The sequence below is a fragment of the Barbus barbus genome (assembly GCF_936440315.1).
Source record: "Barbus barbus genome assembly, chromosome: 28".
Lineage (NCBI taxonomy): Eukaryota > Metazoa > Chordata > Actinopteri > Cypriniformes > Cyprinidae > Barbus > Barbus barbus.
The window spans coordinates 13,311,868-13,327,009 of record NC_136756.1 but is presented as its reverse complement, the minus strand read 5'-3'; the positions used below and the strand labels follow the sequence as shown (position 1 = coordinate 13,327,009).

The window sequence follows — 15,142 nt, the reverse complement described above, 5'->3', positions numbered from 1 at the left end:
ATCTAAGCGCTCCAAAGTTTGGCTACACTTGCGATTTGGCCAAAAAAAGCCAAAAAATATCTGTGATAGCTAAACATGTTGCAAGAGAGGTGTCTCCACCAACATGACATTAATTTAATAGATTGTTAAAGATCGTGAACATGATTCAAACCCCAATGTGATTCTATTCCTAAATTACAATGATTCGTCTGTTTCACTCCTCAACCTTAGACGTTTGCGATCAATATTGTGATCATCTGTGCAGCTAATGTCCACACCAGTGTGAGTTGAACATTTAAATCTGCGTTCGCGCTGCCGCTGACCTGAAGAGAGCAGCTGTCATCTGACATGAATGAAACAGCTTTACAGTCTTTTCAACCACACAGTATCATTATTTCTGTGTTACAAACATTCAAACCACAGAAGCGCTGTTATAAAAGTTTATAGTTCAGATATAAACTCTGAAGTGTACGGTAGCGATTAAAATAGAGTAAATCACCTTTTGAGAGTAATTTGACACTTCAAATGAAGATTTGAAGCACTGCTTTAGACATGCAAGGTGCATTCCTTGCCTAACAGCATCAACTTTTCTCAAAACTGTAACATCTTTTGTCTTGTGCATTATTTGATTACAAATACAGTTAAAAAAAATATTGTGAAATATTATTACCATTTAAAATGACTGTTTTCTATTATAATATCTTAAAATGTCATTTATTCCTGTGATGGCAAAGCTAAATTTTCAGCATCATTACTCCAGTCTTCAGTGTCACATGATCCTTCAGAAATCATTCTGATATGCTGATTTGCTGCTTAAGAAACATTTAGAATTATCAGTATTAGGGATGCACCAAATGTTCGGCAAACGAAACTGTTCAGCTGAAAATAGCAAAAAAAAAAGCTCTTTCGGTGTTCGGCCGAGTAAGCGAAAAGACCAAATAATATGTTCCGAACAATGACATGACGCAATCAAATAGAGGCGTGCACCAATGCAGCAAACGTGTCTGCAGTGTGAATGTATATAAAACTGTCCGAGAAAGAAGTAAGAATCATTACAAGCACGAAACATCGACAGCAAGAGACTGCTTAGTGCTGCATCTCATGTCTCCGATGAGAAGAGGAAGAGGTGGTTAATGCTGGTTACTGTATGATGATTGAAAATCGCGAAATGGCCTCAAACAATTAATAAATAAACCGCAGAATATTATGTTTTCTAATACACACACGAATTGGATGTATTCAAAGAGTGCTGCATGAGCTTGCGCTACCATGTTTCAAAGTCTGCTTTATGTATTTGTTGACAAGATTAACAGTCAAACCAATTCTGTTTAAGACAGACTGACCGGAAACACTCTGTGTGAGTTGCGTGTAACTCTCAGGTTAGGTAGGTGCCTTAACAAGGATCCGTTTTTCATTTCTTCTTCCTCTTTGTATCTGGTTGATGCAGTGCTCACAGTGCCCTTAAAACACAGCAGTGTGGAGCTGTGTGGGATATGAATCACAGCCCAAATGCAACATCAGGCACTTTCACATGTTTACAATGCACCAGACCTGACCACTCATAAGAAACTACCCATTCCAGCAGTGAATGTCATCTGACTCTGCAATGGACAGCTTTGTGGATGTACTAGTGACTGAGCAGATGAGAAATCAGAGTGGAAAATAAATGTTTCCTGGCCATTATGAATACAACAAGACAACATCTGAGGAATGAGGGCAGCGAACGTGACTAGGGATGTGATGACGAATGGGATGCTTTCTCTATGGCCAAGCAATCCAACCACATTTCCATTAACAACTTGGCCATACTGAAAGCCCTTTCAGTGCGTTCAGATCTGCATTTTTCTGCTTCTACGGGTATCTGACTGACCACTGAAAATCCCATAACAAAGCACCAAGTCTTTCTGAGAAATCTATTTCATTACACCAGCCAGACGTACAGGAGGGTGTGGGAGTACTGCACGGAAATGTCTCCAAACCAGGATGCTTTCTGCTCTCTTTAGACAACGCAAAACAATATCTTTGTGGTTTACAGAAACAGTGCACCAAGCAAGTTTGAGGACCTTGGCAAAAATCCTGAGATAAAATAACAACCGCATGCACAGTTTAGCATCAGTCATCTTTGAGATTTCACAACAAATCACCAAATAAAATGGCTCTAAGAAACACCTGTGCCAAGACACGAAGGCGATATTATGCCTCAGAAAAATTGACTGCTGATGGAATAGCATATCAAATGACGAATAAAAAAAAAAAACAATTAAAAACAAAAAAAAATCTAGCATGACTAAAGTCAACACACAGATGACATAAGCCTCCTGTGAAATACAATTTCATGCTGCTCCCAGAAACCATCGTCATACTTCTCGTGTTGTAGACAGAGAAGTTGTTGACAGATCTGAAAAAGTGGTCAATTACGTAAAGAAAGGCCAACAAATGTTTCCTCAATGAAATAAACAAAAACAACAAACACTCCTCTCACCTAAGACTATGTTTCTATATTTTTTGAAGTGGGCACACATTGAGTCCCTTTCACCATTTTGCTTTATTATACATAAAAAACAAAAAAACAAAGTTTTTTCTATTATAAATCTATTAAAAAAGAAGTACGAATAACATGTCCACATTATCGCCCAATATTAGGGATTTAAATTAATTAACAATATCAGATATTTAGTTGGCCCATACTGGATATTTAACTGTGGGCTATTATAATTACAACTAGTTCAATTTAGCATTGATTGAAATGGAATCTTACATCACTGATTTAAATTTCTTATAAGATTTTGAACTACTACCTGCGCGTGCACGCGTGTGTCTATTTAGCCTAATTTCATTCCAAATTTTCATCTATGAAACACAAAATATATTTTGAGAAATGTCTCAGTGCCCCACCCCCCTTTGAAAGTCAATAGTCATCAAAACTGTCCAAGATTCTTCAATATATCCAGAGACAGCATAGTCATAAAAGTTTGGAACAAAATGAAGTGGTGTAAACTATGACATAAAAACCATGTCTTTCAGGTGTTTTTTAAAATATTTAAGGGAAAGGGAAGTGGTGTGTGGCCAAGTATGGTGACCCATACTCGGAATTTGTGCTCTGCATTTAACCTATCCAAGTGCACATACACCTGGAGCAGTGGGCAGCCATTGGCGCCCGGGAGCAGTCGGGGGTGCGGTGGCTTGCTCAAGGGTCTCACCTCAGTCATGGTATTGAAGGTGGAGAGAGTGCTGGTTATTCTCTCCCCCCACCTACAATCCCTGCCGGACCTGAGACTCGAACCCACGACCTTCGGGTTACAAGTCCAACTCTCTATCCATTAGGCCACGACTGCCCAAAGCTAATTAAAAGGCTATACCATGAAAAAAAAAATATTACTATCTGTAAACATTTTCAATAGGTGCATCCTTTCTTAAAGTCATCAGAAATAAAGAGAATCTGGAACCATGTCTACTGTGGAATCTCAGAGAAGGATGAATCACATTCTAGTATGTTTACAAGAACATGATGTTCAAGAATTGCCCATTTTCTCAGTTTTGCTAAATACCAACAGCAGAGCATCAAGAAAAATATGCTAAGAGCCCCTCTGACATTACTATGTGTGTCAGCGCACTCTCTCTCGCTCATGCACATTATCACACACACATACTATCAGGAGATTCACACTTCCTAACTCCTGACCCTGCTAGAAACATCCTGCTTGACCTCAGCATCACCTTACAGCACGTCCCGGAAACAGTTTGTTCACTGCCTCAGTCACATGACACAAAACTGCAGTCTGTTAAAAATGCAGAAATCATCCATTAAAGCTGAAATGGTTTGTCAGTACATAGCACTCCAACAAAACCAGAATATTTGGCTGAGGTAGGAGTAAATTTGCATCATGAAACTTCCTTATTGAGCTTTCACTATACTAGAAAGCAAAGAAAGGTGTAGAGATATGAGCAGAGCACCACTAAAATAGTTACTGCATCAAATAAACTCCAGTATATTACTGAAAGAGCACCGCTGATCTAATGTCACAGCTTTGGCATTTGTTGAGGAGATGCCATGGGAGGAGCTTCATACCCTCAATATGAAGCAACATGAGGACGGCCGAACAGTTGGGGGATGAAACAGATCAGAAAAGCAGTCCATCCTGTGCCAGCCACACACAGCTGAGTGATTAGAAAACAAGAGAGCTCTAGGATTTGGCAGACTTCTAAGAGAAACTAGTCCGGCTTTTCTGAGACTGAGCAAGAGAGCTCGTATGGATCATAGTTTCTCAAAATACCCAAAACCCATTCAAATTTATTTTGTATTTGCTCTTAATTATGCAGGGCTCTACAGTGCAACCATTTCAGTCGCATTTGCAAAAGATGACATACTTTTAATAAAGTTAGAAAAATGCCATTACAAAGGTAAAAACAAAATTCCCTGTAAATCACTTTAAGAAGTCAAATATCACCTCGTAATGGGAAGGTTAATTTTTGATCAGAATTTTTTATTATTGATTTGAAGGTGCTCCTAAATTTTTGACCATGCTCCTATATTTTTTAAATTAGGAGCACAGGCGCTCCTAAAAAGAAAAGTAAGCGTAAAGCCCTGTTATGTCTAATCAGAGCATTCCAGTGCTGATTCAGTCTAAAATCAATGGGACTTTTAGAATAAACGGCTTTTGTGACAAGCAAAGCTTTATGCTTTGGCTTATTTTGGGATAATTTTCATAGGCGGTTAAAGTCACAATGAAGAATTAGCAACACTCTTCTTCTGTATTGTGAGGCACATCCAAGTGAACCGGATTATCAAAAAAATTCAATTAATTAATTAAAATAGGGTGGGGACTTGGTTCTATCCATCAATTGTTAATGCAGTGTTTCAGTTGTTTACGAAAGGGCAGGGTTTAACTGGACAATATGAGTGGAGAAGCCCTGCAAATGTGACCAGAGAGAAGTTTGTCGTTATTCCCAGAAGATTGAGTTATGACATTTTAATGAAACCTCAGAGGTTTAAAAAAATAAATAATCAAAAATTAAACATATGCACAGATTAATTGTTCACAATAAAATCTATAACAAAAGAGATCATAACTAATTACTCATAACGTAAATTGATAACTTTAAATTGGGCTGTTTTGTCTGAAACAAACTCTACCGTCTCACTTAATAAACTGTTGTATAAAGGCAATACCAAACTCACAATTGTGCTGTTGGTCTGAATATCAACGTGACTAATGATCTGCAAGTTGAACCACATCAGCTAATGTTCCTAAAATTATAGATTTTTAGACTATTTTTGTTTCATTTTATTATTTTACACACCTAATTACCATTTTCTTGAAATTTAACTAAACCTACCTTTAGGGATAGTTAAGTCACATATTTCCAGACAAATTATTATGTTGGGAAATAAGTGACCAGTACGCAAACCATTGAATTTAAAGATCTGCGGCAAACAACACTGTCAAATACTGTATGAATGGTTAAGCACGTGACATCTATCATAGAAATGAACTTCTATTTCGAACCATATTTCGATCACTATAGGAAATGTTCACATGTGAGCCATTATAGAGATTACAGGAACAAAATTTGCTGCAAAACCTAGTGCGATTCACGTTGAAAGGAAATGATACAAACCTGTAAGGGCCTTAGACTATCAAATAACACACTGTATGTGCCATTATCACAACAGATGAGAAGTGCATGACAACAACAAAAGCTACAAGAGTCGGTGTGTCAGCGAGGAATTATCGTGTTTTATAGCGCAAGAATAAATTAAATACCCCGCTTTGTAGCGTATTTAAATCTACATTCAGGTAACAATATGCCTAGAAACCCAAATGTGTTCCTAAGAGCCTAATTTGGCAACAAACGGGCTTTAAAAACAAAAGGTGACAACATGACCGAGACAAGCAGGCCAACAATCAGCTAACGCTCAGTTCGCTAAAGTGTCACATTAACAATCCAGCTCGAGACAACAGACTTACCGACTAATTTGACGGCTGGGTGTGAAGTACTGAATTCAGTCGCGACTGGTATGGGTGGGTTTAACAGTTTAGTTCTCGTTCCAGTCCTCCAAAAGTCCTAGCTGCGAATGAAAGAGATAAAAAGCCCTCCGTCGTGAGATTTTCTCCTCCCTTTAGCAACAGACACAGCACACAGCTGTCATCAAACAGGGACGCGCGCTATGCGCATGCGCAATTCAAGCCTGCGCAGACCCTTTTTTTTATTTTTTTATTTTATTTCCAGAATATGTACAAACATTTGTACAAATATATATAAAAAGTATACAAAAAAAATCAAATATATGTAGGAGAAAGAACCTGCAACGTGTGTTTTTTTGTTTTGTATATGCGAGCACCGTTTTCTTTCACCATTATAGCCTACTTATTTTTAACATTATGTTCAAAATTTGAGGATTAATTAAGTTAATTTCACTTGAACACTTGAAATTGGCAGAATCGTTGAAGAAATTAAATTGTTTTTCTCCAGCAGGTGTCGCTAGCAGCATGTCATGATTGAAAAATGTTCTCATGTTCTCTTTTGTGGAAAGCTGTGGAGAATGCTTTGTGGAAAAGTGAGTTGTATTCTCAGTTTTGGTTTGTAAATCTTTTAGATATGACTCCCTTTCTGTTGATGTTACAATGATAATATTATTTTAGCATTCTAAAATGCAACTATATATCGCATTTATAACTAAATATTCCAGATTGATGTACATGTGGCAAAAGATGTGACAAGGAAAACATCTGGCACTTTCATACATAGAGATTTATGTTTTATTCTAGTTCTGTTGTGTTTGGTTTTCTTGTGTGTTTTTGTTTGTTTTAAACCCCATTCTTAAACCAGTTGTGTGGGATCACAGAGACCACTGTACAGTATGTGTAATTATAAGAACTGTTGATTTTAATTATAAGATCTGGTGTTTTAATGGGGGATTTCTAGGAAAACTGTTAATAGATATATTTAAATAGAAGCTTTGTAGTTGAAATTTTATTGAATTTTTAAAAACCTATGCATGCAATGAACACATTATAAGTTCTAGTCAATCTGTAAGCAAATGCATACAAATTAAATATAATACAAATTAATGAAATTGTATCATTCATTTCTTTATTATGGACAATATCATTGCATATATAATAAATAATATCCTTATTTCATGTAAAATAAAATAAAAATTGAATAGACACTTTTTATAAAATCACCTCTTTGATTACCCCTCTAAAATCATAAACACATTAACCAAAATACAAAATAAAATTAGCAATTACATTTTTTTAATGTGCATTAAATTGCATCACTGTACATTTGATTAATACAGTTGGACAACAAATTTAAATACATAGATCAGTATCCTTAAAAATATATTTTTATTTAGTGATATTTATATATTTATTCAATAACAAAAATCATTTTGTGCAATGTGATTGTAAAATTATAGCACCCAGATGATAAAACTATAAACAGATTCAGAAATTAATTTGCAATTCATCTTATCGTTTGTCACTATGTCTTAGAAATCAGCATTATACTCACTATTCACCTCCTTGGTGTATTTTTTTTTTTTTTCTGAGAGTCCTTTTTTTTCTTGGTGGTCTTCAATAGTTTCATGGACATACGACACAAAATAGCACAGAAGAGAACCATTCTGCTCCTTAGCTCTTTTTTCAGCTGTTCATATTGAACGATCTTATCTTGTAATCTCTATCGTTGATTCTGAAAGTTCAGAATAATGATGGTTTCTCCCCTGATGGACCTTTTCCAAATAACAATATTGTGTGTTTGGATCACAGACCTCACTAGCATGTTGGCTTACCAATGCGAGTCCTGCTTCGCAAAGCCTTCTTGCCTTTCTGTGCAGGAGGTAGAGAAGGAGGCAACGGCCCAGGAGGATGACTTAGCACTTCGTCTCTCCTCAGCAACATCTGAGCGCCGTTGCTGTTGGCGTTCTCAGCCCCCCAGCCCCCTGGTGGCTCTGAATTGGAGCGGGGCCCCAGGGACAGAGGTAGGCAAGTTTTAGGGGTGATAGTGGTCATTGTGCGGTTGAGCACTCGTCTTCTAGATGTTCCCAGAGGAGGCATGCTGGGAGGTCTGTGCTTCTTAGTCTCCATGGATTCGACTGTGTGGTTTCTTGGAAGTACAGAGGGAGTTGTGCGAGCCAGCGCTTGTATTCTCAGTAAGTTAGTTAGGCGGGTTTCCAGGCCGCAGAGCGCTTGGTCTGTGTAGCTTTGCATCTCATGGCGAAGCTGAGCGACCTCCTCTCTAAAATCCTTCTTTAATGACTCTAAGTTCAACAATATCTCCTCCAACAAGGTTACACATATCTCTTTTCCTCTTTCCTTACTATTTTCTCCGTTTTCTGTCATCTGCTCTTCTACAGTCTCTTTCTGGGCCGCCTGATCCACAGCGTTCTCCTTAGATGGGCTGATCTCAACTATGAGTGCAGGTTCTTCTTGTTCTTTCTTGTTCTTCTCTAGTTCTGTGAGTTGATTTACAACATCCTGTATGCCCATGCGCTGACCATCCAAACCGGTCTGCGCTCTGATCTGACTCCTCACCAAAGAGAAGACTGAATGGACTCTAGCCTGCTTTTTTTTTTCTGTAACTGCCTCTGCTGTTTCAAACGTCCCCTCCATTTCTTCATGAACAGCATCAGCTTCAACCTGCATGTTTATTTCCTCCTTCTCTTTGTCATCTCTGCTTCTCCTCTTTTGCAACCACTTCTCCAGGATGGCTGGGTTTTCTGCTGTCTGCTCATTCATGGTGTTCAGCTCTATTTGTTGCCTTTCTTTATTTGTCTCCTCTCCTCGTGCTTGTTTATAAGCTTTTTATAGCTTGTCTCATGGTTTATTATCTCATCGTTGTTTCTTCATTCTCCTCTGATCTCTCTTATGACTTGTGTTGAGATCACGTCGAGCTAAGAGAGACCAACAGTGCTGTATTTCCCTCAAGAACTGTATCTGTCCAATCAGCATTGGCTACAGATTGTCACTCACTGTTCTCTGGGGAAGCATGCCTCATGTGCATCAACACCTTTCTCCAAACACTACATAAATGCTCATTTAAATTTCAGCTATTGCAAGAATACTGTATGTGTAAGGTGAGATACCTGCTCTCAGTAGGCTTGGACTTTTGAGAACACATAGCATGTTTCACATTTACATTTACAACAGTGATTCACAGTAACATTAGCACTGTGACCATTTGCTACAATTTTGTGAAGCAAAGCAATTGTTATCGATCTATCTATCTTAAACACTTGTATTCCTGTGGCTTTGGATAAATGTGTTTGCTAAATGAGCAAATGTAAATGCAAATATTTATATGTTAGTTACATCACAACTGTCCTGAGTTGTTCCTAGCATCATCTCAAACACTGTTAATGAAGTCCCCAGTGGGTTAAAAGCATTTTGCAAACTATTCGAAATTGTGGAGTGGGGCTGCAACAGTAAACCTGATGTTTACTATTAAGATGCATTCTCTAGTTGGAAGGGGGAGTGACAGGGAGGAGTTTGAATTTTAGACATCAGAATGACACTGCAGTTCTTTACAATCATTTACATTAAACATTTACATTTCCTTCATTACCATATTGAAATGAACTCAGGCAAATATCTAATTAAGTTAAAATAACTAATTGCATCAATAATTATTTCACTGTTTAATGAAATAGTAGTGTACATTTAAATAGAAATACAAGCTCATTTAAAAAGAAATATAGTTATGGGTGGATTTAGTAGAATTTATTATATTTATAATTTATTAAAGTTATGATTATTATTAATTTTTGTTCATTTAAGCTTCAATAGATAAGTTTAACTTTATAATTTTACCCTAGAGAGAAAAAATTCAAACTTCATGACTACAGAACTGAATGGTTTGGTCTTGCATTTAAAACTACATAAGCAACTCAACTGGCCAATAGGGTTTAAGGAACTGTGTGCCTCCTCTTTTGCTTGTAGACAAAAAGCTTCACAAAACATGAAAAAGGAAAATCACTTAAAAAACACAGTTTAGCTTAGCTAAAAAATCTGAAGATCAATTATTTTGGGGTATATTTGACTGGTTTTGTATGCACGGAGATTACTTTGTTTACTTTGGACTCACTCTTTATTACAAACTGCAAGTAGGCTATAGTTTTAAAATCAAAGTAATTATACATTAAACTAATTTTATTATTACTTGATTAGATTGCATTAGAAATCATAATAGCATATTAAACAGTGTAGTAAAATAGTAACTTATATTTAACAGCAGAGCATCTTAATCGCTGCTCTCGGTGGGCGGAGTCTCACATACTACAAATTCACATCTGCAGCATCTGCACTCACCTCTCCTCATTTCTACCACTGACCCAAGAAGAAGCTACCTTCAAAAACCACTATGGTAAGACTTATTTTTTAAGACGACTTTGCAAAGTGACTGTCCGAACAATTTAAACATGCTTTCAATTCTCGTTTCTTTTTCTCTAGACATCCTATACTGAGAAAGGTGAAAAGGTAGCTTGTTATTTTTAATAACTTGCCCCCCTTCCTTCTCCTAATATACTAATATTGAATTGCCATCTGCATTCTGAACTTGTGTGCTTGTGATTCTCATTAGGCAACATCATTACACTATTCAAACTAGTCTCTAGATATTCTATAAGACTCTTCGTTGGAATAGAAAATATCCAAAAATTAAGATGATCATGGACAGTGCTGTAATTGTTTTTATGCCAACAGCACGAGCAGGGCAGGTTTGTCTGCTTTGATCACCTAACTTTCTGGGTTGGAAATGCCAAACAGGTAATTCTTTAACATTATATGTTTATAGATTTAGTGTGTTTCTGAATATTAGAGGAGGTGTCCTGTAGGGAGATGCTATTGGCTCTTTTCAGGGGTGGGAGAAATAAGTATGCAGCTGCAGAAACCACCATCCTCCACTCACTAATGTGTTCCATATTGAGACGTTTTGGGCAATTCTTAGATCTCACCAGTAGATGGTGCCATTATCATTCTATACATGTAGAAAACGTTTCACTTTGAAGTATCAGTTTGCGAATAGTTTGTTTAATTTATATGAATGGTCTAAATTTAAAATATATAGATGCAGGTAAATAATTTTCTCAAATCTCCCCATAATTCCTCTCTGTGATGTTAGGCAGCATCTTATTACTGTAACAAACTGGGTTTTGAGCCCCTGGCGTATCGTGGGCTGGAGACTGGCAGTCGTGATGTTGTGTCTCATGTGGTGAAACAGGGGAAGGTGAGAGTCAGATTGTGTCATTATTCCTGTCCATATTCCTTATGGACTGAACATTTAATACATTCTGTAGAAGCCTTGAAAATTTAATCTGCTTGTTCATGTTCTCCAATCAATGTCAATGTCTATTTCTTGTAGATAATGTATGTCTTCAGCTCTGCCTTGAATCCTGGTAATAAAGGTAAGACTTAGGCCTGTAAATGAGTATTATGGATTCTTGATATTCGATTGTCTTCCATACTGTATAATCTGTCCTTTTCTTTGAACAGAGATGGGAGATCACCTGGTAAAACATGGAGATGGTGTTAAAGATGTAGCTTTCACTGTAGAAAACTGTGACTTCCTGGTAGAGGTAAATACTGATGGTTTCCTCTCATGTCTTATTTCTTAAACGTGCTTTCTGGGCTTCATTTGCAATAATCACTTATTGCTTTCTTAATGTTTCTGCAGAAAGCGAGAGAACGAGGTGCCATCATTATTAAAGAGCCTCATGATGTGGAGGATAAGTTTGGCAGGGTGAAGCTGGCAGTGCTGCAGACAGTATGTATAGTGTCATGATTGTTTAAAACAAATTAATACTTTTATTCAGCAATAATGTATTAATATTAATCAAAATTTCAGTAAACCCCAAACTGTTACATGGTAGTGTGTGTGTGTGTTTAAATCTAAATTTGGTTATAATTCTTCTCTGATTCCTCTTTCCTTATTGTTTTAGTATGGTGATACCACTCATACATTTGTAGAGCGGGCAGGATATAATGGGATCTTCCTCCCAGGATTCCATGCTCCTCTCTTCTGTGACCCTTTCTTGGCAAAATTGTGAGTGTAGTATTCAAACTGTATGATGACATGTAAATATGATTAAATTGTGTTTGCTAATGTTCAGTGGTGAAATTATGTGTCCATGTCTTATCATATAAGAGGTCCATATCTCAGATCATGCTTGGATTGTTTTCTATCAGTGTTATTTTCTTTGTCTCTTAACCTGATTTTTCTTTCACAGGCCAAGTGGGAAGCTGGACTTCATTGATCATGTGGTTGGAAATCAGCCAGATAATGAGATGGTGCCAGTAGTGGAGTGGTATAAAACTTTTCTAAACACATTCCAAAATTCGTTAATATTAACAGACAGACTGCAACAGACTTCTGTGCCAGGGTTGTTAAGACTGAAACGCATAAAAGAAGTCACAAAGGTATACTCGCTCAGAACAGTGCAAGTCCTTAGGGGGAAACTCCCTATCCATCCCATCCAGTCAGAATACACTGAGAGCCCCTCCTCAGTGATCAGCAGTGTGTCTCCATGGTGAGGATGGAGTGAAGATACAGGGGAAAGATCAGAAGAGAGTCTCAGAGAGAATAGGTGGAGACAGCAGATGGGATGGGTGCATTTTAGTCTGTGGTAGTGGATATGTGGTACTGATTATTGGGCAAGAAAACACCATAGTAATTATGACTCAGCAAAATGATTTTTAAAGGGTCTGAGGCACCATCTGGAGACAGTTAGACACAGCACGGAGGGGGAGAAAGAGGAAAAGAGGGTGGCGAGGGGTGGGAATAGCAAAATGATCTAAAGCAGACCCCATCCCATAATGTCCAGCTCTTGAACATACACTGAAGAAAATGATTTGTTTTTCAGAACAAATACCTAAACATTCTTAAACCAAGATGCATTTACTTGACTGAAGTGTTATTAAGTCTTATTTTCTAAAGAAAATTATCAAAATTAAGTGAGTTTATGCTTACCAAAGGAAAAATGTCTGTCAGTGGGTTAAGAAAAATATTTTAAAATGCAATTCAAAGCAAACAGTATTGTTTTGGGCTTTTTTTACACATAAACCTTTTTTATTTTAAATAATAATAAATTATAAATGAATAAAAATAAATTAATTCATTATTAGTGATTTATATTTCAAGTCATTTTGTTTTTGTTTAAAACAAATGGTTAAAAAAAACATTTAATGACTATAACCTTGAGCATATAACTATTGCTATTCATTTTGCAGATGATCCCTTGTCAATAATATTTTTGCTATTGCTTTTTACATCAGCATCACTGTGTTAAATTGACCTGTGTGTGTTTGTATGAAGGTATCAGAGGAACCTGTTGTTCCACAGATTCTGGTCTGTAGATGACAAGCAGTTGCAGACTGAATACAGTGCACTGCGCTCCATAGTGGTGGCCAACTATGAAGAAACTGTGAAAATGCCAATTAATGAACCAGCCATGGGGAAGCGCAAGTCCCAGATTCAGGCATGTATTATAGAAATGACATCTACTGTATTTACATTCATCTATAAAATGCATGCATCTGTTCACTATTTTTTTTCTCTTTTTAGGAGTATGTGGAGTACTATGGTGGTGCAGGGGTTCAACACATCGCCATGAACACCTCTGACATCATCACAGCAGTGAGTAAACCACAGCAATAAGAGGTTTTACAACATTGATAGACAAGGCAAAAGGTAGTGTGCAAAGGTTTACGTTGCTCTTTGTGAATGCTGAAAAAGTTTACTTGGTATTTTGAATATATTTTCAGATCCGTAACCTAAAGGAACGTGGTATGGAGTTCATGACAGTGCCTGACACTTACTACCAGCAGCTCAAGGAGAAGCTGAAATTTTCCAAAGTCAAAATTGTTGAGGACATCAGCATATTGGAGGTAAGACAATATTTCCAATTCAAGTAATCAAAGTGTTTTATCTGCTATTAAGAAGGAGGAGCAATGCAGAGTCTTAATTTTGAATTTGACCTTTAAGTTGAAGGAAATGCAGCAAAGAGTTATTGGCCAGCTAATAGTCCATATGAATGCAAATTTCTGTAGCAAGTCTGAAGCAGAATGTGAAATTAGTGTGGCATTGTTTTATACAGGAACTTAAAATCTTGGTGGATTATGATGACAATGGCTACCTACTCCAGATCTTCACCAAGCCAGTACAGGACAGACCTACACTGTTTCTGGAGGTAATCCAGAGACACAACCATCAGGTAAGCAAGAATCTCGCAATATTTCATTAATTGTTTCAGAGCAAGCATTCTTCATATATAAATTTGCATTTAACTGATTAAAAACTGTTCTTCAGAAATGTCTATGTAGGCCTATATGTTGCTTTTCTTACTATGTGGAGAAAAAATAAATAACAGTACATTCTTTTCTTGTTTTAGGGGTTTGGTGCTGGAAATTTCAAATCTCTGTTTGAGGCAATTGAAGCAGACCAGAATGCCAGAGGAAACCTCACCATCCTTACACCTAATGGCACATCACAGAAACTCTGAATTGGCTGTTGCTATTCACAGTAAATGCATGGTACACATATTTTGAAATATGCATAATAAACTCTCTAATGCTTTACTTTGTCTTTTTTTTTATATATATTTTATTCCCAAGTGTTTCTGCAACTACAGACACATCTGACCTTGTGGACCTTTAGAAAAATCTAAATGTCACATGGACATTTCCACCAGAGTTTCATTTGCATCATATCTCAAATTATAAATTATGTTTAACAGCATTCTGTGGTTGAAATAATATTATAATATGGTAGTGGAAATGAGGTTCATTGTTTTATGTATCCTGTATTTTCACACAAACTTTATGCATAATTTACAATATTACATATTGATTGGAAATGAAGCACAATAAAAAAAGATTCCTTACATGAGAATAGAACCTTTTTCTTTGATTTTAACAAAACACACTGAAATATCACTGAAAGTCGACAACGACAGTGATAATTTGTGTCTATATAATCGTGTCTTTAAAAATCTATATACTGAATAAAGTTAAATAAAGACCAAACATGTATTTGTCTCCTAATGTCTAGTATTTCTATTTTGATTGAAATACAATGTTATGCTCGTCTTATCATAGCACGAGTGTAATAGGGGTTAAATAGGTTAAGGGTTAACCTTTTGAGCGGTATGGCCCACATATGG

General features: G+C 36.8%; 2 protein-coding genes across 2 annotated transcripts in view; one reads left to right on the top strand and one right to left on the bottom strand.

Annotated features, from left to right (window-relative positions):
• The window catches only part of gapvd1 (GTPase activating protein and VPS9 domains 1), a 39,324-nt gene extending 33,219 nt beyond the window's left edge, over positions 1-6,105 (bottom strand). The window contains exon 1 of the mRNA XM_079381920.1: positions 5,949-6,105. The gene's annotated coding sequence lies outside the window, so the exon portion shown is untranslated. The remainder of the gene's footprint in view (positions 1-5,948) is intronic.
• A 4,152-nt stretch (positions 6,106-10,257) lies between these two features.
• Positions 10,258-15,009, top strand: hpdb (4-hydroxyphenylpyruvate dioxygenase b). The gene is made up of 14 exons (XM_079382490.1): positions 10,258-10,350; positions 10,437-10,463; positions 10,689-10,751; positions 11,107-11,211; positions 11,347-11,389; positions 11,478-11,560; positions 11,659-11,748; positions 11,924-12,027; positions 12,212-12,289; positions 13,297-13,459; positions 13,546-13,617; positions 13,746-13,868; positions 14,078-14,194; positions 14,372-15,009. Exons 1-14 carry the CDS (start codon positions 10,348-10,350, stop codon positions 14,480-14,482), a joined length of 1,182 nt encoding a protein of 393 aa, XP_079238616.1. The 5' UTR covers positions 10,258-10,347; the 3' UTR covers positions 14,483-15,009.
• Positions 15,010-15,142: the final 133 nt, after the last annotated feature.